General features: G+C 36.2%; 1 protein-coding gene across 2 annotated transcripts in view; it reads left to right on the plus strand.

The window, feature by feature from the left end:
• The window catches only part of LOC132796050 (GAS2-like protein pickled eggs), a 92,964-nt gene that overhangs the window by 44,311 nt on the left and 22,465 nt on the right, over positions 1–26,188 (plus strand). For both annotated transcript variants that reach the window (XM_060807079.1, XM_060807078.1), the window contains exon 4: positions 11,354–11,801. In XM_060807079.1, coding sequence (XP_060663062.1) covers positions 11,634–11,801 — 168 coding nt within the window. In that variant the 5' untranslated portion in view covers positions 11,354–11,633. The remainder of the gene's footprint in view (positions 1–11,353; positions 11,802–26,188) is intronic.

Below are 26,188 nucleotides of genomic sequence, written 5' to 3' on the forward strand. Positions count from 1 at the left end.
TTTTTTTTTATAAAATGAATAAATATAAATTATTCATTTTTGAAAAGTATTTGATTTTTATTTTTGCACTCTTAATATATTTAATATTTCATTGACAATTATTTCTTTTGAAAAGTATTTTATAATTAGATATTTTATATTTCTCAAAGCAAATTTTTTCATATTAAAAGTAGTTTTATTCCTATTTACTTATAATAAGTTATTTTTTATATTCTTTATTTATTTAGAATCTATCTATCTAAAGATAATAAGTTCATTCCATGACTTATAATAAGTAATAACCTAAGAAGTCATACAAATTACACATTAAAATATTATAAAATCAAAATGTCATTTATTTTTATTAATTTATTAGTTTAATAAACGAATACTTTAATACTTTAAAGTTTTGCCCACAAACTTTGCCACTCACTTAGCATACTTTGTTTTACTGCGCCTTTGCTGGTTGGTAACCAAAAAAAAGTATCTCTTGCATTTTGCCGCCTGACAGCGGCGTCTTGGGTCAGTTCTTCTTTCACTCGCATTATGTTGAAGGTATTTTGCAGTCTTGATAAATTGATTGTCTGCCATATAACATATAAGGTATAAAGCATTTGAAGTCCGATTCTTTAAGACGCACTTCAAATGCTATCAATGCAAAGTTGACTGCTTAGCACAACTCCTACAAGAAGTCATTTATTTTTGTTGTTTTTTGGTTTTTGTTGTTCGCTGCTTGTTTTGCCACCCAGGCAGCGAGGCATGCAACAACAAGCGGCTGCTTGTCGATTATTTATCGCGCGAATAATGCGAACGACAGCTACAGTTTAAGATACAGATACAGCTGCAGCTACAGATACAGATACAGATACAAATGCAGAGTTAAAAGAAAACGCATGCAGCTAAGTCCTGTTTGTTTATGTGTTTGCTCGCTTCGATTGTTCATTAAGCGCAAGAGACAAAAACCCAAAAAAATATTATAAATTTTGCTTGAGAAATGCCTTTGGCAATTAAAGAACTCGTAATACACTTGCCACAATACACTGACCAAAAAAAACGCAGAGCTTGAAAATATGTTTTTTAAATATAAATTTATATTTAGTTTTTATTGCCTTTATAAATTTTATTTAATATAATTTATTTTTTTATTTTATCTTTTTAGTTTTCATATAAATTTAGCTTTGAATTATTATTTAAAGTGTATGAATTTCATCTGTTTGTAGTTAAAAATATTTTCATTTTTCTCCTACTATTTCATAGTTGAGTTTGTTTTTTTAACTTTACGTTTAACGTGTGGGAACTTTTGACCATATTTTGTATGTATAATATATATATATACTACATACATATATAATTCTTTTTCTTTTTGTATAAAATGTTAACTTATGGTCAGAATAATTAAACTTGCTTTGAATTAACTTTTATCGTTATGAGTTTTTGTATGCTTTTATCTGTTCAATAATTGAGTTTAATTTGAATATTATTGTGGAGCATTTCTATCAGATTTTTAAATTATATTTTTTGTGCATTCTATTTTGATGTTATTTCAGTTTCTTTATTTTTTTAAGCAATCTTTTTCTTACTTCAGTTTATTTTCGTTTTTCCCTTTCTTGAAAATTAAATTCATTTAAATTCACCATTTCAGAAATTTGAGTTTTTATTACTCTGATTTTTTTTCTTTACTTTAAATAATTTTAGTTTCGTTTTTTTAGTTTCTCTCTCTTTCAAATTAATGTAATATTTGAAATGAACGTCTAGAAATTCAATTCTTTATTACACATAATCTTTTTCTGTTGTTTCGTATAGTTGTAGTTTCTCTAAATTTAAAGTTACATTTAAATTGTATTTTAGTTTGTCACGCTTCTTTGAAAATTAATGTAATATTTGAAATGAACGTCTAGAAAATGGATTTTTTATTACACGTAATTTTTGCTTTACTTAAAATCATTTTAGATTCATTTTTTTAGTTTCTCTCTCTCTCTCTCTCATTCATTAAAATTAAAGTAATATATCAAATGAACGTCTGGAAATTCGATTTTTTATTAGACGTAATCTTTTTGCATTGTAGGTGAACATGAAATAATAATTAAGTAGATGACAGCGTTGTGAATTGTGTTTGATTTAAGATCGCAGTTCGTAGATAGCAGTTAGAATCGCGTGGATTCGTTGATCGTTGATCGTTGATGTTGTGATGTTGTGTCGCACATTAGTATGCACTGAAGATGCTATTAGGGCAATCAATGTGCGACTTTAATTAGCTGTTAGCCAACTGGCATTGTGTATGCCACAAACGGCGGCAGTTTCTCCACAAGTTCTCCAGTTCTCCTGCTCTCCAGCTCTTCAGGTCTTTGGTCTCTGGTCTCAATGCTCAATTCGATTCGATACGATTCTCAATTCCTCTGGCGAGGTCTTTTGATTCAACCCACACTGCGACTGCGCAAATGAGTTGACTTGGGTTCGAGTTCGGCTTCGAGTTCGACTTCGAGTTGGACTTCGACTTCGACTTGGCCTGCGCCATTTGGCATTCACACAGCTTTTGTTGTTGTTGTTGTTTCGTTGTTTGCTTCTTTGGTTGTTGTTGTTGTCATTTAAAGTCTAATCAAAACATTTGAAGTTACTTAAGAAACCTACGCAGCTTAAGTTGCGTTTCTTGTTTCGAATTCTTAACTTGTCGCTGTCACACACACACACTCATACACACACATACGTATGAGTGTGGCTTATTGTAAGCAAAGTGTGTGCGACATTTTCGTGTTGTTGTTCTTAAGTTTCGACAACAAAATGCAAACAAAAAGACTTAGACAAGCTTTTATTTTGTATTTATTGTAAACGAAGGTTATTGAAATACACATGAATGTGAATGTGAATGTGACTGTGAATGATGTTGTCGTTGGAACATGCAACACACGCTGTGACTCAATTTTACAGCAGCTGCAACACACAACACTCTTCTGTCTCTCTCTCTTTCAGTCCTTCTCTTTCTGTCTTTGTCTGTCTGGCATTGTGCCCAATGGACTTTTAGCCAAGGTCGTCGTCCTGAGACCTCATGATGATTCAAAGTCGCCGCCGCAACAAATGAAATTGTCAACTAATTTTCTTAGCCAGCAAAACTAAAGTAAAAAAAAAACTAAAAAACACAGCTGGAGATCCTTTGTCTGCGGCGCCGACGTCGCGTGGGCGTCGTCTATTGATTTTCCTTTTAGCCACGCAGTGCATTTACCCTGGAAATCAAATAAGGCAAGAATGAAGTGACGACATTTATGGCAACACTTCATAATACGTGCAATGCTCATCATGAAGTTTCTCTCTCACTCTCTCTCTCTCTCTCTCTCGATTCCCCTCACTTCTCACCCAAATGAAGTTGTTCATAATGTTGAGAATGACGATGACAATGCTCGTGAAATGCATAAAAAACAAAATAACAACGAAACAACGACGCACTAAGCCGACTAAGGGAAAAGCCAAGATAAAGTGCATAGAAGTCAACGCGACTGTTACAGACCCTGTAAAAATGCAATCGATCTCTTGAAAGCATTTATTCAGAGACTGAGACTGAGTTGTAATGTTTTTTTTAAGTCTATTAATGCAATGCAGTAAATAAAATAGCTATTGATTACTATCGATAAGCTAAATGAATCGATTTACTTTCGAACTTTCACCAAATTTCGATCCAATTATTATTGCAAAATATTTAAGACTTGCACATTTGTAACACAGTTAAAGCAAATGCTAGAATTAGCAAACGATACATAAAAGTTATCGAGTGCATTGACTACTATCGATTGACAGCTAAACTTTGGTCCAATTATTAGAGTTTTGAAAAAATTATTCATTCTACACAATCCAGGATTTCTTATTTGCAACACAGTTAATGTAAGTGAGGTTTAGAATCAGCAAACACGAAATAAAAATTATCGATTGTATTGACTACTATCGATTAACAGCTAAGTTTTGGTCCAATTATTAGAGTTTTGATAAAAACATGTATTCTACACATTCAAGGCTTTCTTTTTTGCAACACAATTAATGCAAATGCAGTCTAGAATTAGCAAATGATAAATAAAAGTTATCGATAGTATTAACTACTATCGATTGGTAGGTAAACTTTTACCAAAATTGGATTCAATTATTATTGTTTTGAATAATTCATTGCAACATATTTAATACTTGCGTATTTGTAACAGAATTAATGTAAGTGCAGTTTAGAATTAGCAAACGATAAATAAAAGTTATCGATAGTGTTGACTACTATCGATCAAATAAATGAGTCAACTAAGTGCATCATGTTATTATTGGTTTGATGAGCAACATATTCACGACTTTGTTCCTCACAAATGACATTAATTCAATTGTAATTAAATTGCGTGTTAGTCACTAACACCCGCTGAATCCATGTGTAGTACAGGGTATGGGGGAAAAGAGCAACAGCCGCAACACATAGTGAACGCATCCATCACAGGGCTTTAAATGCCACACTCGCTGTGTGAGTGTGTGTGTGTGTGTGGATGCATTTGTTGTGCGAGTGCCGACTGAAGTGCTGCACAAAAGACAAGGCATTGCTGCACTCAAGGGAGCGGCAAGGGGAGCAGCCAACACCGACAGACAGAGAGAGAGGGAGAGAGAGAGAAGATGGAGAGGAGGAGATGCATTTGGAGACGGGGTAAGCAGCACGCTGGGGGGTGCAGAGCAGTTTAGCTGTTGTTGGTTCAATGGATAAATGGATAGATAATAACTTGTGAAAATAACTCTTGCACTTGACGATGTCAGCCACGTATACCCTGTAAATGCGGTGCACAGCAGTGGGTAGCTGCAAGTTGAATGAAAGTTGAAATAAAGGTCAAATGTAAAAAAAAATGACGTAAACTAAAATAAATCGTTGTCATTTCGGCTGTTTATTTATCATTTGCTTTACGATTATTTTACAATTTGTACAACAATTGCTCTTAGCTGCAAATTTAATTCGTTTAGTGGAAACGTGCTAAATGTTGAAATAAAAATAACTATTTATTATATTACTTGCATGACATTATGTTTATGTAAACATCTCTGTTGCTTGACTTAAATACTCTTACATACCTCACTTAACGGCCACACTTTACTTACGACCAATGTGCACTTGGTATATTATCTTGATCCACAATTAATGATATTTATTTTTGTTTATTATTTATTTTTCGTTTTGTTATTAATTTATGCCAAAATTCACTTAGTGGCACATCTTTTTATTATTCATTGAGTAAACAAACATATATTGTTGTTTTCATTAAAGCCATTTTGGCTATTTATTTATTTTTTATTTTGCGTTTATTTTACATTTATTACAAATTTTACACTTAGCTGCAGTTTATCTCGTTTAACGGCAACATGCTAAAAATTAAAAAGAAAATAAGTAAAAAAATGATGTTGGCTGCATTTAACGTAATTTTGCTTAGTATCCAATTTTTGTCAACTTCCTTTTGAGGCCGTTAAGCGAGGTATGCGAGTAATTATTCTATACTACAGCAAGTTTTTGTTGGTCGATGACACCTCGTTGTTTTTGCGTGGCATTTACATTGATTTCACCGCGTGAACAGAGGACAAAGCGGCTGTGGGGATCTGTCAAAATCATGGTCCATGGGTTGTCGTCTGCTCTCTTTGCTCCGTTTGCAGCCTCAACAACTTTCCGTTGCCCCTTCCTTATCCAATCCCTTTCATATTGCATGCAACCTAAAATGAAAAGCAAAAACAAAAACAAAAGGGGGAAAAAAAGCCTCGACACTGAAATCTGACAGATGCGAAGAAGTGCAACAAATGCTTCAAATTCGTGCTCCACATGTGTTGAGCAGATATGCACATAGATAGAGAGAGAGCGAGAGAGAGAGAGAGAGAGAAGGGAGGGCTAAGGGAGTGAGATGTATGAATATGGGATTGGAAATGGGAATGTCTCTGTTGCCATTGATGTCATTTTGGCTTGAAACAAAATCGTTTCGATTGTCGCTTCAAGTGTCATTCAAACTCGAGTTTGGAGCTGGAATTGAAATTGGAAATGGAGTTGAATTGAAGTTGGAGATGGAGAAGGAGATGGAGAAGGAGTAGGAATTGAAGCGTTTGGCAGGAGTTGTAGTTGGCGCTTCAAGTTCAAGGGTTGAGCAGAGAAAGAGAGAGGGAGAGATAGAGGGAGAGGGAAAAGAGATAGAGAGCAGGCAGTCCTTTGCCTCCCATCGAAATGACAGCTCAACAAGCCGACGATGTAACAACAATAACTACATGTGTATATATTTTCGAATATACATATATAGATATACAATATAGTAAAGTATTACGATTGCAGCAACCTGTCCCATCGATCAAACGGCAATTGTTAATTGCAAGAGTCAACATCTATTTTGTGTGATACGAGCAAACGAATTGAAAGTGCTTTTGTTGCTCTCGTTTGGTGTTGTTGTTATGATTGTTGTTGCTGGCACTCTTTCTGTCTGTCATTTGGCAATTCACACTTAACAACCTTTCTGAAGCAGCCCATCGAGAGACAGGCACTCGTATAGTACATGCATACCACCAATTTCGTAAAGACTTCGCCGTCATTTGATAATGAAAAACCGTTCGACGACACAACACAGCACAACACTCGTAATACTACAACAAAACAATATTTAAAAAGTCGCAACAACAAGGCAAATAAACATTGCACACATCGTATCATATCATACCGTATCATATACAAAAAGACTCGCTCAACATTGAGGCCTAATAATTTCATTAGCGTTATTGTTTTCTGCCTCTATCGTTTATTAACACATTTTCCCCAAAAACATTTCATTTCATTAAACGCAACTCAACTACTTGAAGTTGCGAAACGCAAAACAACTTCAACAGTTACAGAACAGCACTTGAGTTCTTCCGATTTACTGTTGCCTAATCATTGTTATTATTGCACAATTCAAACAATTTACTTTTCACAAGCTTAGTGACAGCTTTTAACAGTACTTATGTGAGAGTATTATTATTGAAACGCACTAAAAAACACTATAAAAATAACAGAAACTATATTTGGTATATTTATATATATATACTATATAGAGTAAAGAAAAAGGTATTACCATTTAAACACAACCAAATGAACGTAAAAATATATCAGAAACTACATTCAAAATATACTATAGAGTACTTAGTGATAAGCAAGAACGAAGGCAGTATTATTAGAAAATAGCAAATGAATACTGTAAAAATATCATTTGGTATATCTAAGTATATACTACAATGTTCAGTACTTAGTGAAAAACAATAAAGAAAGCAGTAATATTATTGAAACACACCAAATGAATATACGTAAAAATATATCAGAAACTACATTCAAAATATACTATAGAGTACTTAGTGAAAAACAAGAACGAAGGCTGTATTATTAAAGCACAGCAAATGAATATACTTAAAAATACTGTAAAAATATCAGACACTACATATGGTATATCCAAGTATATACTACTACGTTAAAAATATACTATACAGTACTTAGTGAAAAACAAAAAAGTATTATTATTGAAACATACCAAATGAATATACGTAAAAGTACCGTAAAAATATCATTTGGTATATCTATATACCACAACTTTCAACATATACTATATATTATATACCAGATTGTCTACCAATGAAATTGAGCGGCTATAAAAATTGATTTATTCGAAAGTTGTTTCGCTTTTAATTATTTGATTTGACAAATACTAAAAATTTGAGCTCTTATATAACTACAACCGTAGTGTTATATTATTGCAAAAGTCACAAAAGACAAATTCGAAATAACAATTACCAAATTTGCAAGGCAAAAACACAAAAATTCAATTACGATATGGAGAGGGAACCCAGTTAAAGGGGTTGCTGAGGGGATCGGAGATGGAGACGGAGACGGATAACTGGCGATTGGCCTTATAAGCATAAGCATTTGGCTGGTTGACGATGGTGCATCCTATGCACAATTTGGTTTTTAATTAAATTCACTTTCAAAAATACCGCTAATCATTAAAACCGAAAATTCAAATACGAAATACGTAAAGAGGAAAGAAATGAAATGAAATGAAATGAGGCAGAAGAAGAAGAAGAAGAAGAAACACATGCAAATAAATAATCATAATATGGTCAAATTTGCATATTTGTTTCACTGTTTTCACTCACTCAATGGGTGGGATTGATTCCATCCATCCATCTATCGATCTCATCGATCACAATTTATAAAGTCATTCACTGATCGATGCCAAAAATACAAAACAACAATAACAACAACAATAGCGAATAGCGAACAACAAAATTTGCGAAACATTGAGGAATCGAAATCGTAATCGAAAATCGAACACTAAATTGCTTATACGACCCGCAAGTTGTCCGACTTATGCGATCCATCTATCCATCTCATCATCGAACCCATCAACACTTCCCCCTTCCCCCTCTCGCTCACTCTTGCACCGCGGGGTGTTGTGTTTTGCTACAATTTCCAATCAAAAGTTGCACAAAACAAAATAACTTATCAAAACTATTAGTCCACCACCCAGAGCACACGTTTTTTTTTCCCCCATTTTTTGCTTACGCAGCACATGCATGTGGCAATCCTAACTTCCATCTGATCCAATCGAATCCCAATCCCAAATCCAATTCCAATCCCCATGATCAATACCACTAATTAGGCAATAGAGTTGTGGCTATATAACGCGCTGCAAAGCGGAGCGAGGGTTGTCCAATTAGTTTGCCTATTTACAGGATATTAAAGTGCAAATGATTTGGCGCAATTTTCAATTTTGTATTCAACTTGAATTACGAGTAGTACATCTGCTAATGCTGATATAATATTTAGTATGGGATGTGATAACATCCAGTGTTTTGCCCCAACTTGCCTAATATTATGGTGCTCAATAACTTATTTAGAATTGTTACACATTGAGTTTACCTTAACTTTTTCTCAGCTCTGTAATATTTCTGACTCTGTCAACACTCTTTTAAGCCTTTTAGTTGTGGAATTTAAAAGAAGAAAAAAAGAAGTGTATTTACGCTTCGTTGTGCACACACAAATTGCATACTACATTTAGCTTTCCTTTATTGCTTCGCATTAAGTTGCGAACTGCGAGTTAAGTAAACCGAGCAAAGCTGGAGCTTAATTAAGACCACGTCGTCGTCGTCGTCGTTGCCGTTGCCGTTTCATCGGATTGGATTGCCGGGAACGTTACATAAATGGCAAAAGCAAAAACAACAGCAACTAACGGCGGCCTATTTAAATGCTCTCAACGCTTAGCTACCCTGTAAACCAAAATTGTTGTGGGGAATTCAAGAACTTTTGGGTCATCATATGACAAATTTTTTTTGAATATTTACATAAAATCACATATGCAACCTAATGACTGAAATCGTGGTAGATATGTTATAATAATTGTAATGCAAAGAAGACAGGTATACATATTATAGAAAAAGTTGGAAAAAAGACATTATATAAAAGAATTACTATACTAAGCAAGAAAATTATAAGAATCAATCTCACATATCAAAACTATTAAAAGAATTCTTATTGAAACAATTTTGTTAATTATTCGTATTATTTAAATTAATTCTTCTTCTGAACTATTTTATTATGACGTGTAATAATATAAAATTCTATTTTAGTTTTTAGAATTTTCTTATTTTATTCATGAAATGTCTTTTTACTAACTTTTTTTATAACATATCTACCCCACTTTCACTCATTAGAGGGCATTAAGATTGCATATGTGATTGTTTTTCTTTTCATTACATTTTTTTTTTTGGCAAAATCGAAATAAGCTTTTCAATTTTATTGTTGGGCTTTGTTGGTGCGAGAAAGTTGCGTTGTAGATCGAGAAGTTTTAATGGCTAAAGAAAGTTTGAATTGAGGATTATATGGAAGTGAGACGTGATGGCGCAAACGAAGGAGAACGAAAAAGAAAAGGTAAAAAAGAGTGAAGAAGATTATTAGAATTGAAGGATAAATCAAGCAGAAGAACATAATATATGTATATACATATACAATGGAAAAGATGAAGCAGAACTGTAGAAGAGAGTTCTACGCCCCCAACAAGGTCATTCGAATGGGATTCGAACTGAGATTCGACTCGACGAATTCGAATTCGAATTCGAGTTTGCCTCGAAGTGAGCGTGCAACACAATAACAACACAGCTCGGAGGTTATGCAAGTTGTTTTTTTTTGCAACAGCAACAACACTTTGATAAATAGATAAGCGATAAGTTTTATGAGCATCGTAGCCTTGGATACCTCGACTGCCATCCCATAAATATTGTATTTTATATGGTACTACAATAAATGTGCAGAGATTTGCCTCGCACTCAAAACTGACAACAACAACAGCGACAGCGACAACACATTGCATATTGCAGCCACAATTCGATGCGGTGGCATTAATCTTGCGACTGTCCAGTTGACTCTGCTCCTTGTTCACGGCAAGTTCACAGTTCAATTGAGCTTACCGCTAATTAGCTCTGCAGCTAAGAGTGAAGTGTAGGCGGGGAGGGAGGAGAAGAAGTATGACTAGTTGCCGCTGGCATTGCCATTAACCTGGCGCCCAACAGCAACCGTTGTTGCTGCTGTCGCTGCTGCTGTCGCTGCTGCTGTCGCTGTTGCTTTTAGTGCTGGCGGCTTTTAAGTAACCGACTGCCACTTTTATGTTTTATTTATTGATTTTATTTCTATAATCTTTGTTGCTGTTGTTGCTATTGTAGTTGGTTGCTGTTGCTCTTGTTGTTTCTGTTGTTGCTGTTGTGGCTTTGTGTCCCATAATTATGTCAGCTGCAGTGCCAAAGTCATAAATTTGCGCCGTCTTTCAATGCACATTCATTCATTTGTTCAGCAAAGAAACGTACTTAGCCCGACAACAACAGCAACAACAACAACAACAGGAACAGAGAGCAATCCATTAAGTGCAAATATGTATACGGAATGCAGATTTAATGGGAAATGTGCATATTGAAATTTATGATTCCACTTTTAACTTGCTGTCGCCGCCCCCTCTTTACATACCCTTCTCTTTTCCACCCTATCTCCTTTCGTTTTTTTTCCCCTCAATGTTTATACTTCACTTTACTGCACTTTTTAGTTGTTATATCTTAATCAAATTCCGAAACGTGCAGTTCATTTGTTATGGCTGCCGATTCTCATTTGCAGCTGGAGTACACGTTCGCTTTACGTTCCATTTCATTCCATTCCATTCCAGTTCGTTATATTGACAATGTAACGATTATTTTGTAATGCATGGAATGGAACTTGTTTTTTTTTGCATTCATAACGTTTCTTAAGAAATAATAAGATATTTATAATACACATTATTACATTATTTTTCATAGCCTTGCTAATTTTGAATTTCATTGTTTTGTTTGCAATTTGCAGAACTGATTAAAGACGAGCTTGCGATTGCGGCAACTACAACAGCATAAATTACAAACAAGAGAAACGATGTACGAGTTTCTGCTGTTACCCGAGCCATAAGTAACGAGAGATTTTAATTCAAAAAATCCCTATATCCAAAATAACGAGAAGAGCAAAACATATAATAACGATTTAACGAGAGAACGAAATAGAAGAGAGAGAAATACAGCAAACAAGCAAACGAATAGAAACGCAATTAACGAGTAAAGTGTAACGAGTAACGAGTGACGAGTGAGGCGCCATGGCAATGCTCGAGGCGCGGCCTTACAGGCCATTCAAATCCAGCGAGGAGTATCTGGAGGCTATGAAGGAGGATCTTGCCGAATGGCTGAGCACACTGTATCCCGATCTCAGGATCAATGCGGAAAACTTTATGGATCGCCTCGACACGGGCGTCGCCCTCTGCAAGGTAAGTCAGTCAATCATCAATCATCACATACCCATAGACAATCAATCGCATAATCAATCAAAGCAAACGTTTTGTTTGCGCAATTGCAAGCAGTTCTTTTACGATCTGCAGCAGTCATAAAAACGAAAACACACACAAAAACAAAAAAAAGCTCTGGCACACATTTGCAGCAGATGCTGCAGCTGCAGTTATTTCCCGGGGGGAAATTCCCCAGCGCCTAAAGATCTACGCTATATCCGACTACCTTTTGGGGATTGTGTGCCTTCGAGTTCATAAAACAAATTCACACATGCCATCGATCGTTGTTGTTGTTTGGTGGGCGTCTAATGCGATAGTTGCTGAAGATGACAGCAATAGCGATAGTAAGCTGATAATAACGAGATGTTTTTGTGTAGAAGTTTCAAGTTTTGAAGGTTTTCGGAATTCTCTTTCTTTAACGGCTTATTAAATTCTTGTTCGAGTTCAAACTAACACCGATAGTTAGCTGACAAATAGCGATGGTAAGCTGATAATAACGAGATGTTTTTGTGTAGAAGTTTGAAGCCCTAAAGGTTTTCGGAAAACTCTATTATTGTGTTTCTGACATTCTTTTTCTTTAACGGCTTATTAAATTCTTGTTCGAGTTGAGACGAATACCGATAGTTAGCTGACAAATAGCGATGTTAAACTGATAATAACAAGATGTTTTCGTGTACAAACTTGAGCTTTTATAAAGTTTGAGTACACTTGTCTTCATAAAACATATTGTGTTTCTTCAAATTCACAAAATAAAGACAAATTTGGTGGCAGTCTAATGCGATAGTTGCTAGAGATGACAGCAATAGCGATAGTAATCTGATAATAACGAGAAGTTTGATGTTTAGTCAAGTTATTGGGGCTGCATTTTTCCACATCAAACATATTGTGCTCCTTACACTTTTTTTATGTAATGTCTCACACGATTCTTATTCGAGTTGAAACGAATACCGATAGTTAGCTGACAAGTACGCTCCTTGAATTATTTTTAATCATTTTCATCCCTTTTGCTTGATAAATTTATTTTCATAGTATTCTAAAAGGTGTTGTAATTATCTTTATCAAACGTTTGATCAGCTCATACCCTTTCTTGATGTTATAGAGTATTTAAATTGAGCATGCAGATGAGCAGCATTTGAAATTGCCATCTCTATTAGCTGCTGCTGCATCTGTTTACCTCGATTGCTGTTGTGGCTGCTGCCTCGCTGCATTGATGTTTGTTTGGTTAGGTGTTAAAAGCGCTGGCGATTTACGGATTTAGGTGCATTCGACTTTTATGGCTCCCCCCTAAAAACTCACGACGAGGCGCACAATCAGTCAGTCAGTCAGTAAGTAAGGCAGTCAGTCAAGCAGTCAGTCAGTTAGTCAGTCAGTCGACTGTTTGTTGTGGACTAAATGCAGTCAAAAGCATGCTCCACTGCATCGCGGCACATTATCAAAGCCATCCGGCTTTGGGCCTAAGCCTCTCTGTGCACTGGTGAAGAGCATGGGAAGCAAGGTTGAGTCAGCTTGAGTTGGGCACATCCTGACAGTCGCTTTCGTTATGCATTTGCATTATCCTCCTTTTCGTCGTTGTTGTTGTCGTTGTCGTTGTCGTCATCGCCTTTGGGGCAGGTCAAAGCTCCTTACTAGCCCACAATCACACCTACCTGGCAAGCAACCAGCAACGAGCAACCTGCAGCGAGCAACCTGCAATCTGGCCACCAACAGCTCCATTGGTATATTGAGGTTACCTTCGTTCGTTGTGCCAGCTGCCTGCCAACGTTGCAGTTGAGAGCTGAGCATAGCCAAAAGGCTTCAGCTAGCCAGCTATTCATCCCATCCATTCCATGCCAAACCAAGCCATCCACCTGGCTAAATGCAAATCCAAATGTAAATGCAAATGTTCTGCTTGTTCTCTGTTAAGTGCTTTAAATGTTGCACTTTGTGTGTGGCGAATGGGAAGTGAAGTGAAGCACACAACTTTATGCTTCATTCTGTCCCACTTTTGCGCAAAAAGGATACTTATAGACCTTTCAAGCCGTAGCACTACTTTAACTGATTTTAAATCAACTGCAAAAAACTTTTACTAAAATAATTGCTATAGAAAAATCAGTAAGGATTTCCCTTAGGAAAGGCGAAGGGAAAAGATAATCAGTTGGAAACTTTCGCACTTCCATTAAAGATTTCGTCTTATGTTAAATAAGAACTTCACAAATATAACACAAGAAATTGCTATAGAAAAATCAGTAAGGATTTCCCTTAGGAAAGGGGAAGGGAAAAGGTAAGCAGTTGCGGCATTTGCTGTATTGTTTTTGCTGTGTGTGGCACAAACGAGGCTTGCCACTGTCAAGCGTGGTGGTGCTCCTTCTCCGCTCTAGCCCCCTCTCCTTCATTTTGTTTGTGCCCCTCGTTTGACTGCTGCAAATTCCACGATGCCACTTTTAATTACCGATGCGTTGCCGTTGCCTGTTTTGGTTTTGGTTTCGGTTTCGGTTACGTGGCGCATGCCACAAAACCTCTGCCCATTGCCAGTGCAATTGCCACTCCTCACCTCACCTCTCTCTCTCTGGCTCTCTTATGCTTCATCTCTGTCGCTCTCTGTGTGGTTTGTGGCATTGCCATGTTTGTTGTGATTATGGCGCTGAGTGGCGCTGCCCGCGGCTACTGGCGCCAATGTCTGTGCTCGACTCCCAACTTCCAACTCCCGACTTCGTCTTCATCTTCGTCTTCGTCTTCATCTCTCATCTGTGACTGGGACTCTGCAACTGCAAGTAGTGGAGATGCCGACAACGTCATGCTCATGCTCATGCTGGAGGCCAATAGCCAAGACCTCAACGCGTAGACAATTTGTCTTGACTCGACTTGTTGTTGTCGTCGTCGTCGTCGTCGTTGTTCGTTGTCGTTGTCGGCAGAAGCAGACGAGCTGAAAAGTGCAGACCAACTGCAATGCAATGCTCAACGGCTGCACTGCAACAATGTAAGGCGTTACAATTGGATTACTAAAGTGACAAATACAAATTCTTCTTCTGATTTTCTTGCTCGTTCATTCAAGTGGATTTATTCGTATTTATTTTGGAATAATTTGTTTATACTGCTGTGAACTTTGAAATAGCAGTGTTAAAATGAAAAAATACTAAATGTTTTGTTTCTGTCGCACTTCACAGCTGTAGATTATTCAATTTGACGTTTAATTTTTTGTTTTACTTAATGCTAATTCAAAAATATAAGCTACTACTACAAAACATATTTGAAAGTAAATATAGTAAACATCTTATTTTGAAGACTGTGCTTTGAGTTTATTGATATATTACATCACGAAAAAAAAACGATAAAATTGCAGTAATAAGATATTTTTCATTACAAAGAGTTTCGTTTTGTTAAATCGAAAGTAGTAGCGCGTTTCTCTCAGTGTATGCGGCTGCGTATTGGCAAAGTTGCATCGCATCTTCCTGCCTTGCATTGCTTTGTGGGCTCTCCCGCTGTGCAATGTGTGTTGAGTGTGTGTTTGTGTGATGCATTGTTGTGGCTATTCCTGAAAGTAAAAACAGACAAAAAGCGAGAGAGAGAGCGACAGAGAGAGAGAGAGTGAGTGAGAGGCGAATAGAACTTGAGGCGTTTACATATTTGCACCTTCTAAACTCGTTGATGCAGGAACTCTTTTGTCTCAGCGCCTGGCTTTCCGTCTATCTTTCCGCATGTCCATCCGTCCGTCTGTCCGTCTGTCTGTATTTCTGTATTTGCTGGGCTGCTCGATCTGCTTTGAGATGATCAGCAACAGCAACAGCAGCAGCTCCATATGGTGATGGATATGCATGGAGAGCATAATCATAAAGTTGCTTTGATCTTCGGTGTCTTTAAATGCATTGCATTGCATTTATTTATTTATTTATTTAGTCACACACACACACACACACACTCGCAGCATGCGTCACATTTCGATTTTGCATGCAGGGAAAGAAAGATTGGGAGAAAGAGAAGTTTTGCCTTCTGCTGGCTGCCGGAAATGTCATAAACATAAATTTAATTTTTGATAATTGTGTGTGTCGCGAAGCGTTAATGGAACTTTAATTGAAACTCGCAATGTGGCTGCGCAACATGTATGAATGTATCTAGATGCATTTTGTATCTCGTGGATGCGTTGAATGAAAATAAAGCAAACTTTGTTTATCATGTCTTCATCTCCAGTCAGCAGAAAACATGAAAGAATGAAAGAGAGAGATATATAATTATATAGTATGTTTTTAGCCATATCTCATTTGGCTCTGTTCTGTATGCCAATTAGCAGCACCAGGTCGTTAGTTGGCATCATTAGCGAATTGTCTAACGATCCACAACAACGTCCACAACGATCCCAGCAGCATCCACAACACATAGAGCACAATTTGCCACTAACTAATTAATATGCCACCTGGCTTTAACTGAACATTACTTGTCGTATTCTAGTCGTAGATACATAACATAGATACACATCTATTCTCAACCATTATCATTATTTTAATTATTAGCATTCCCCATCAAATAATTAGTAACTCAACTTGACCTCAACTTTGAGTAGTAATCTCTTCATTTTGGATGACTCAAAACATTGTTTTCGCATGATATCATAACATGTTTGCAATAACTTCTTTAAAATGTAAAGCAAGTAAAGCAATGAGTTTATTCCGAAGAAATTCGGTATAATTATAATGCAATAGTATTTTAGAAACATGATTTTATTTAGTAAAACTCACTTTTAACTAAAATTCAAATAATGCTGCTCATGCTTTAACAATTTAATAGATGCAATACATTTTTATACCGAAGACAGTATCATGTAGAGAAAAGGAGTAAAATACTGTTCGTTAGTTTATTTTGAGAAATTAAAAGATATTAACTTATTCCAACGAAATTTAGAATATTTATAGTGCAATGTATTTTGAAAACTCTTTTTTTTTTTGAGTATACATAAATAATGCAGTTCATTTACAGTTTCATAGATGATTTGTTCTTATTTTCATTGGAGTAATACATTTTTATACTGAAAACAGTATTTTATAGAGAAAAAGAGTAAAATACTTCTGCTTAAAAGTATTTGGCTCTCTACAAAATACTGTTTACAGTATACAAATTTATTACTTTTAAATTTGAACAAAAAATCTGAACCCTTGCAATCGTCTTCCTTCTATTCCATCATATTGTTTTAAATGTTTCAATAAATTTGTCGCAAAATGTATTACAAATTTGTTAGGTATCTGCTAGTCAGGCAGTTTTATATATGTTTGTTTTTTTTGGGATGCTGAAAGTCAGCTCTACTAATTGAATTTGATAAAGCCGACGAGTGCTTTTAATTGGCCAAACACTCACACTGCCAATTATCGCCCCCAGTGCTCACTCGTTATCCCTCCCCCTTCCCCACTTGCTCCACCCCGCTGAAGTTGAACGGTGAACTGATAATAAATGCATTTCATTGCCTCCTCGAGTCGAAGCGCCAAGTTGCAGCAATTTGCTTAGGCAACAGCAAACAGCTTTTGCTTGCTCCAATTAAATGCAGCGCATTGTGCTTTTGATTGTGGCAAGTGCCGCAAGTTGATTTCCCGGGGCAAACTCTCATATCATATCAACAATGGCAGCAGCGACTCAAGAGAGACAGAAGAAGAGAAATAAAGTAGGAATATGATAAGGAAATTGCGGCACAATTGGGTTACTTCCGTTTTCTACAATTATGCTCAATTCAACTTTAGAGCTGAAGATCCAGAGTATTATATTTCTCTCTCTCTCTCTCTCTCTCTCTCTCTCTCTCTCTCTCTCTCTGTCTCTCGAAAATTTGGAAATACTGAATACATCAATAAAAATCATTTGATTGATAAATTTTACCATACGATACTATTTTGATTTTTGATTTTTCTCCCATTGTCGATATGTATCTGTAACAGATTCGACATTGACATTAAATAAAGGAATTCTTCAAGCATTCAGTTCAGTTCAGTTCATCAGTCAGTCGTGACTCAATGGCTCAATGGACACTTCGTGAGCCCATCCAATTTTATAGTCCAACTTCGGTCGTTGCCTTCTTAATTGAGACTCGACATCAGACATCAGTCGACTCGCGACTCTTCTGCCAGCTAGAGCTACCATCTCTCCCTCTCTCTCTTTCTTCGTATCTTTGTCTTTGTCATGTTGGCCACCTTCGTGCATACAAAGTGGCCGCAAGTTATTGGGAAATTCGCAGCTAAATGCCTCGACACGGACTTGAACACGGACGTGAACATGAACGTGAAACGCGAACGTGGCACAATGCGACGAGATTGACAGCGATGATTGTTTTGCTCTTAAATATGTAAACTCAATAAATGTATATGAACATTGAGGATCATTGATGATCCTCAGTTGACACATTCCTGAATGCTTCTTGCCTTCGAGAAATGTTCTTTACTATTTATAGAAATACTTTGGAAACTTTGTTGGCTTTTAAATTTCTTAAAACTTCTTTAAACTTCAGTTATGCAACAACTATTTATATTATAAGATTTAAATAAGTTAACACAATATATGAGCATTGATGATCCTCAGTTGACACATTCCTGAATTCTTCTTCCCTTCTAGAAAAGTTCTTTCCTAATGATTAAAACTTTCTAGGCTTTTGAGTTTCTGAAGACTTAACATATCAAAACATCAGTTCAGATTAAAATGTGAAACACAATCTATGAACATTGAGGATCATTGGTGATCCTCATTCACATTCCTTAATTCGTTTTTCCTTCTAGAAAAGTTCTTTACTATTTACAGAAATACTTTTATTGGCTTTTGAATTTCATAAAACTTCTCAAAACTTCAGTTATGCAATAACTATTTATATTATAAGATTTAGATACGTCAACACAATATATTGAAGATCATTGATGATCCTCAGTTGACACATTCCTGAATTCTCCTTCCCTTCTAGAAAAGTTATTTCCTATCGAATGAAACTTTGTTGGCTTTTGAATTTCTTAAGACTTATCAAAACTTCAGTTCAGACCTCAATATGTAAACTCAATATGTATATGAACATTGATGCTCCTCATTCACATACCTGAATTCGTTTTTCCTTCGAGAAAAGTTTTTAATATTCTTAAAACTTCTCAAAACTTCAGTTATGGAATAATTATTTATATTATAAGATTTGGATACGTAAACACAATATATTGAGGACCATTGATGATCCTCAGTTGACACATTCCTGAATTCTTCTTTCCCACTAGAAAAGTTCTTTCCTATCGAATGAAACTTTGTTGGCTTTTGAATTTCTTAAGACTTAGTTATGCAACAACTATTTATATTATAAGATTTGTCCAGCTGTTGCCCAATCAAATGTTTTGGCTTTGTAATTAAGGCAACTCCGCGTATGCAAAGGTTTTTCCTTTCGATTTTCAATTCGATTGCAATCACTTTGCACTGCCCCCACTTCGTGGACACATATGGGTCAGTCTCGCTAGTCACCTAGTGTCGAGTGTCCGAGTGTTTTGCCTTATGACAACTGTCATATCTCTAATGTAACGCCCTCCCTCTCTGTTCCCCCGTTCAAGTGTCGTGGAGCTTGATTTAGTTATTGCCCAAAAGCAAATCGAAATGAATCAAATTCATTAGTGTCAATTTATTGTTTGGCATTTTTTGTTATCGTTTCATATATATTTTTGTCATTTTTTTGGTTCGAACTGAAATCAAATATCTTTTCTGCATCTGCGAGACGGGATCTGCAAGATCTGCAAGTGTGTCCAGTTGCCAACTGGATGGCGTGCAGCTGAGATCGCTGATCGCCGATCGCGGATTGGGGTAGGCAGGGCTCAGGTTGAGGCGTGTCTAATCCGATTTTGACTTTATTAACGGTGCAATTTGTACGACACACTGTATGCCACAGCAGCAGCAGCAACAACAGCAGCAATAACAATAACAACTACAACAGCAACCACAACAACAGCAACTGCAACAGCAGCAACAACATCACAAGAGTCTGCAGTCTGCAGTTATATTTTATGTTCCTCTATAACAGCCAGCTTCAGCTCTCCACTTCGCATTACTCGCCAAAGCCCTGTTGTCTGCCACCCTCTAAGCGCCAAGCGCCGTAGCACGACTTTTCAATACCCTGTAAAATGTGTAGATGAAATAAATAACTAAAAATACAAAAATAATAAATAAAATAAGATGAATAAATAAAATTATATAAACATATAAAATAAAATATGTAATATAAAATAATAAAGTATATAAAATACTCGTATTAAAATAACTATTTAAAATATATATAATACAAAAATTAAATGTAAAATATATACATGAGATATGATAAAAAGTAAATTCAATTCGAGGGTTTAAAATATTTTTTATTCACTTTTGTTTAAGGCATTTAACAACTTGGCCTTTAATGCTGTTCAATCTTCAAATTCTAGCTTCTTGAGGTGATTTAATATATGTATATACATATATATTCACATTCTGTATGTTGAGCTGTTCCAATTCCACTCATTTCGTCGCACATAACCTTTAAAGTTGGCCTGTTTAGTCGCGTTGGCAACAATAAATGTTTGTGTTCCAATTCCATTCAAAAATTTTAGTTTAGCAAATTATTTTTTATTGTTTCATTTCCATATGTTTCAGCATTTTATTCATTTTTAACGCAATAGGTTTCGTACTGTTTCATTTCCACATGTTTCACTGCCTGCTTATGTGTCAATTCTGTTTGTTCCGCTAAGTAACATTTAACATTTTATTAATTTAAAAATGATTTTCTTGCTCAATAATAGGTTTCCTATAGGTTTCAATTCCACATTGATTTCTTAAGGTTGCGTTCTTTCACTGTTCTAATTCCATTCGTTTCGTTTGGAAATTTTAACATTTTATTTTAACTAAAAATTATTTTGTAGCTCAATAATAGTTTCGGTTCTGTTTCAATTCCACATTGATTTCTTAAGGTTGCGTTCTTTCACTGTTCTAATTCCATTCGTTTCCAAACTCATGTCTCGCTGCTTGCCAGATAAGCTTTATCAGAAGCGAGCGCCGTTGCAAGGGTATCGCAATGCAATTTGATTATTTATTGCTGTCAATGCAACGTGCAACGTGCAGCGTGGAACAACAACGGCAGCAGCAGCAACAACGGCAGCAGCAGTGGCAACAACAAGTTGCCACACAAATTGTATGCTAATCGCTCGACCCGGCAACAGCAGGCGGTCGCAACTCGATTGGCCAGTTCCACAGTTCGTTTTTCTGTGGTGGCAGCTGTCCAGCAGACCCCCAGCATGGCGCTGCTGCAACCAAGTTTGGGGCACGAACTATGCCTGCTGCTGCTGCTGCTGCTGGCGAGCGGCCTTTTTATGATTGTTTTGCGTTGTCTGATTTATGGAGTGTGGCTGACTAATTTGAACTCTGGCGTGTTAAAGTTCTTGTAAGTGGTGCGCCACTGTGCGCCACCTCCTTCTTGGTAATTGCATTTTGGCCATTGTTTTTTGGCCCAGATGCAGTCTCTCCTTCCACAGTTTGTGGCATGTGCCGCAACAGCTGCAATGACAAAATTACTACAACAATTGATTGCTTTACATTTGATGGTAGATGGTAAACAAAAAATAACAGTTCACATACAATTGGCTAATAAAAATCATTGATTTATTCTAAAGTTTTACATAACATTTTAATTACTTTAACAATTTAAGCTTTACCTTGTGAAGAAAAGAATTTGCTGCTTTCAGTTTAAGGGAAAATCAAGAACAATAGAATCAGACAATTGACCTTTAAGATTGTTAAATTCAAAATAATTACCTTAAGGAAAAGAAACTAAATTATGAAATAGAAAATACGATAAATTCTTAAAAGATAAAGTTTTTTTAACAATCAATGTGAGAAATATAATTTGCATAGAATTGGCCAATATAAACCATTGATTGATTCTAAAATGTAGACTTCAATCTAGTTACTTTAACAATTGAAAAGAATTTGCTGTTTTAAATTTGAACAAAGCAGTTGTGAATCAAGAATAATTGAATCAAATAATCGACAATTAAGATTCTAAAATTCAAAATGTAAAATAATTACATAAGGAATAAAGATTAGGTTATGACAGAATTGGTTAATGAAATTAAACTAAATATTATACAATGAATTCTTAAAAAAAAAAGTTCTTTAACAATTAATATGAGGAATAGAGGTTGGCTTATAAAAATCATGGATTAATTTTCCATAAAATTTAATTACTTTAACAAATGAATAATTGAATCTATCTCAAGAAGAAAAGAATTGGCTGCTTTCAGTTTGAAGAAAATAGAAGCAGACAATTGACAATTAAGATTCTTAAATTCAACTAAGTAAAAGTAGTTAGTTCTCCACATGTGAATGTAATATTTAAAACAAGTCTTTAACAATTGATTCTTTATAGGAAGATAAGATTGATTTTCAAATGTGATTTATAAGTGAGTTTTGTGGCAGCAGCTGCCATGTGATTCAGCTTATAAATAGTTTTGAAGTTGCACCCTCTCTTCGTTCCCCTCTTGCTTTGTGATCACCTCCCGCCCCTTTGCGGAGTTGTGTCTCCATTAGCGGTCATCATGAGTCTCAGTTTCGTCGCATTCTAAATTTGTCGACAGTTGAAAATAGAAAAGGAAACCATCGCGGGGGAAAGGTTAAAGAGCGACTATTGCACCCCTCCTCCCCCAACCCATATGTGCTGCAATGTGTCGCAGTCGTTGTTGCAACTTGGTCGCGGAGGGCGGCGCTGTTCATGCGTCACGTTGCCAGTTGTCGTGCAGTCTCAATGGCGACAATCATTTGCCCGCCGCCGCCGTCGTCGCTGCCACAAAAGGAAGTCCAAATCGTTGTCGAGAGTCGCCTACGAAATGTGACGACTATTGTTGTTGTTGCTGCTGCTGTTGCCATTGTCGTAGTTGTTGCTGTTGCTGTCGTCGATGAATCACTTTTAGCCAATTAAAGTCGCAAGTCCAAGCCAAGATTCAAGCATTGTGTCGATTATATGACAATTATTATGCTTCTTTAGCCATATTTGCCAACCATTTGTTCTTCGTTCTTTTTGTTTCTGTTTTTTGCTTCTTTTTTCGCACAGCACCGCGTTACCAACCATCCATATTGCGATATCCAAAAATAGCTAATTTCATCCATCAAATTAGCTGTAAACTAGCTGAAAGACAGTAAAAGTGACAATGAAAATGCTAAACACTTTATTTGAATAGTCAGTTTGAAAAAGCGAATAAAATGCTTTATTTGTCATTTATTAGCACTCATCAAATTAAAAAAATTAAATACGAGCATAGTCCGAAACATTTACGCAAAAACTAAAAAAAAACTCAAATTTAAAGTTGCTCTTATTCTTGCTATAATGGTGTAGAAAAAATTCTAAATAAATACATACATTATTTAATTATGAATATTCTACAAATTGATCAATATATTCTGTTGATTGTATTAATTTAACATATATTATTAAATTATTAATTTGAAAGTAATTTATCTAATTGATTACTATGAGCACTTAAGCTAGCCACATTCTGATTACCCACAAAAAAAGTTAAGTTGGCAACAACAACAGAAAAAGTTAAGTTGGCAACACTGTCGCATAATTGCAGCTAGCAGGGTTACACTTGTAATGGCCGCCAGTGTGTACACACTCATAGCTTTCACTACGTATGTGTGTGTGTGTGTTTGTGAGCGATGAGTGTGCACAGCTTTTGCGTTTGAAATTCCGCAAATAGCCTTTTTTTGTTGCAAGCAGACTTCAAAGCAAGGCCGGCACAATTCCCACGCATTTTGGATGCGTTTTGCGATTGCCTTGTTGATGAACTGCCTCCGATTTGAAGTCGTCCACGTCTCCGCTTAGGCGGAGCAACATAAGCACGGACAACGATGATGATGACGATGTCACCGACTCTGTTTTTTTTTTTTTTTTTGCGAAACGAGTCCAAGTCCAAAGCACAAAAAAACAAAGTAAACAAAAAGCAAAACAATTGTCGGGGCCAGAGTCGCATTCGCATTCACAATAAACCGTATTTTTGCTGGCATCCGATATTGTGAATTGAAAAGCCAAATATAAAAAGCGCGCACTGTTTAATCTATTTTTTTTCTTTTTTGCGCGCTTACGTTTGCTGCTCCCAGAGTTGAAATTTCAGTTTCAGTTTGAGTTGAGTTAGCGTCACGTTTGTTTAATAAAATTAATATTTACATATGCTCGTATTTACTTGGCCAAAACGCTTTAGACGTCGCCAATTCTTCCTCTTTCTCCACCTCCACGTCTTTAGCTTGTTATTGTTGTGGCTGTGCCCAAAAGTGGACAAATAGCCAAACGACGAGCCAAAAATAAACGACAAAAAGATACGACATGTCGCGGCAATTTGCACGATTCCGCCAAAAGTTATGCCACATCTCAAATCTCAGATCCCAGATCGGTCTTCAACAACAATTGTTATATGTAGATATTCCCTGAACAGCAATCAAGACTAAGATAGGAAATTATAATAGAATATTACAATATTCAAAAAAAAAAGAAAACCAAATGAAAACAGTCTCTTCGTCTTTAATTTGTTAATTTGCCACAACAGGAAGCTCAACACCAAAAACGAAACTGAATTAGAATGTTGATCTCAATGAATTGATGACACTGGAAATGAGTATTCATTTAATTTACGTTCTTTATAGTCCGTTCCCATTTTTATTTGATGACTGTGTTTCACTTTATTTTCTATTGTTTCGCAAACTTTTGCGTTTCATTTCATTTTGTGACTGCGAAATGAAACGCAAAAGTGTGTGAAACAATAGGAAATAAAGTGAAACACAGACATAAGAATTATTTACTCTGCGTTCTTATTTCACTTTAGATTATCGAAGATGAATTTATTGTTTTGTTTTTTTTTTGCATAACATTTTTGCTAATTTTGAGGTTAAACTGTTTTTTTTTTAGCGATTCCTATTTAAAGTTGACTTCATTTATAAAGAGTATTTTATTTCATTCTTCGCTCTCACCGCGTGGCCCAATAGTCAAAGTCGATCTATCTAATTTGGGCCGCGTCTAAATTCAAGTTTATAACTAAATATGCGCTTAGCGGGCCAAAAATGGGGGGTGTGGCATTACTTAGCTGGGGAGGGGAAAGAGGAGATGGTGTTTTGCTTGTCGGGAAACTGAGATCGAGACCGAAACTGAGACGGAGACAGAGACGAAGACATCGACTCTAGAGACTGGCCTCGATTGCGTTTGCCACATTTTTAACAACTTCACCCACATTCAAAATTCGTTTTGGCTTTGGAAAATAGCAACAACAACTATATTTTTTGTTAATAGAAACCAGTTCAGTTTGGTTCAGTGTTGCTTTTGTCTTGTTTTCAAGTTGTTGTCGCTTAGCTTAAGACTTCTCTTTCTTGTTACCTGGCGTCTCTTAATGAGCATACATACATGTTATAGATAACAAAATAGCGATCTAAATATGCATGCTAAAAACAAAAGTTACTTGAAATTTCAAGAACAAATTTCGAACAAAAATTAATATCAATGTTTGATGGTTACTAAATCTTAGGTAGTAAAAATGTTTAATCCAAAAACACATACTATATATGAATGTATATGTGATCAAAGATTCTTTGGCAAACTGTGGGAAATGCGAAATGCTTAAAGCGCACCACCAACCAACCAACAAAACTTGCATGCCCCAAGTGTGTGTGCAGCAAGTGTTGCGGCATGTATCAATTACCAATGTTAAGACTCTTGTGTTGTTGTTGTACCTGCTGCCCACACACACACTCATACTAAGAGAACCACACTCGCTTGCTAATGATCAACGATGCAATCAGGCGATCAATGATCTCATCGTCTCTCATCCATCTTGTGTCTTGTGATGTCCATGGTTGTTTCCCACAGCACAAGGAGAGAGAGAGAGAGAGAGAGGAGAGGGAGAGCAACAAACTTTGGCAGCATTATGGAAATACCGTTAGTGGCAATCAAATGGAACCAAGATCAAAAGCAAGCACCGAGACAGGTGACCGATCAATCGTTAGATCTATTCGACGTTCGTAGCTGTTGTTGTTGTTATGGTTATGGTTATTGTGGGTGCAACAATCAGTTGGCAGCAATCGATCATTGCCAAATGGTCAGCTAGGAAGTTGTCCAACAGAACCTTGAACCCCACAAGACAAGCCATCAAGCCAACAAGACAACAGTTAAGCACAGTTGTTGTTTGTGTTGTGTTGTGTTGATGACGGCAACGTCGACACGGCTTTGAATTCAACATTGTGAATGGTAAATTGTGGACAGTTTTGAATTTGATTGAGTTGAACAACAACAACCACGACAACAACACTAACGTGCTTTGTTGGCCATGCTAGGTGTTAGCTGTTAGCCGTTTGCTGTTATGGCCAATCTGGCAATTGGCAATCGGCAATCGGTGGCA

Source organism: Drosophila nasuta, chromosome X, assembly GCF_023558535.2.
Source record: "Drosophila nasuta strain 15112-1781.00 chromosome X, ASM2355853v1, whole genome shotgun sequence".
Classification (NCBI taxonomy): Eukaryota; Metazoa; Arthropoda; class Insecta; order Diptera; family Drosophilidae; genus Drosophila; species Drosophila nasuta.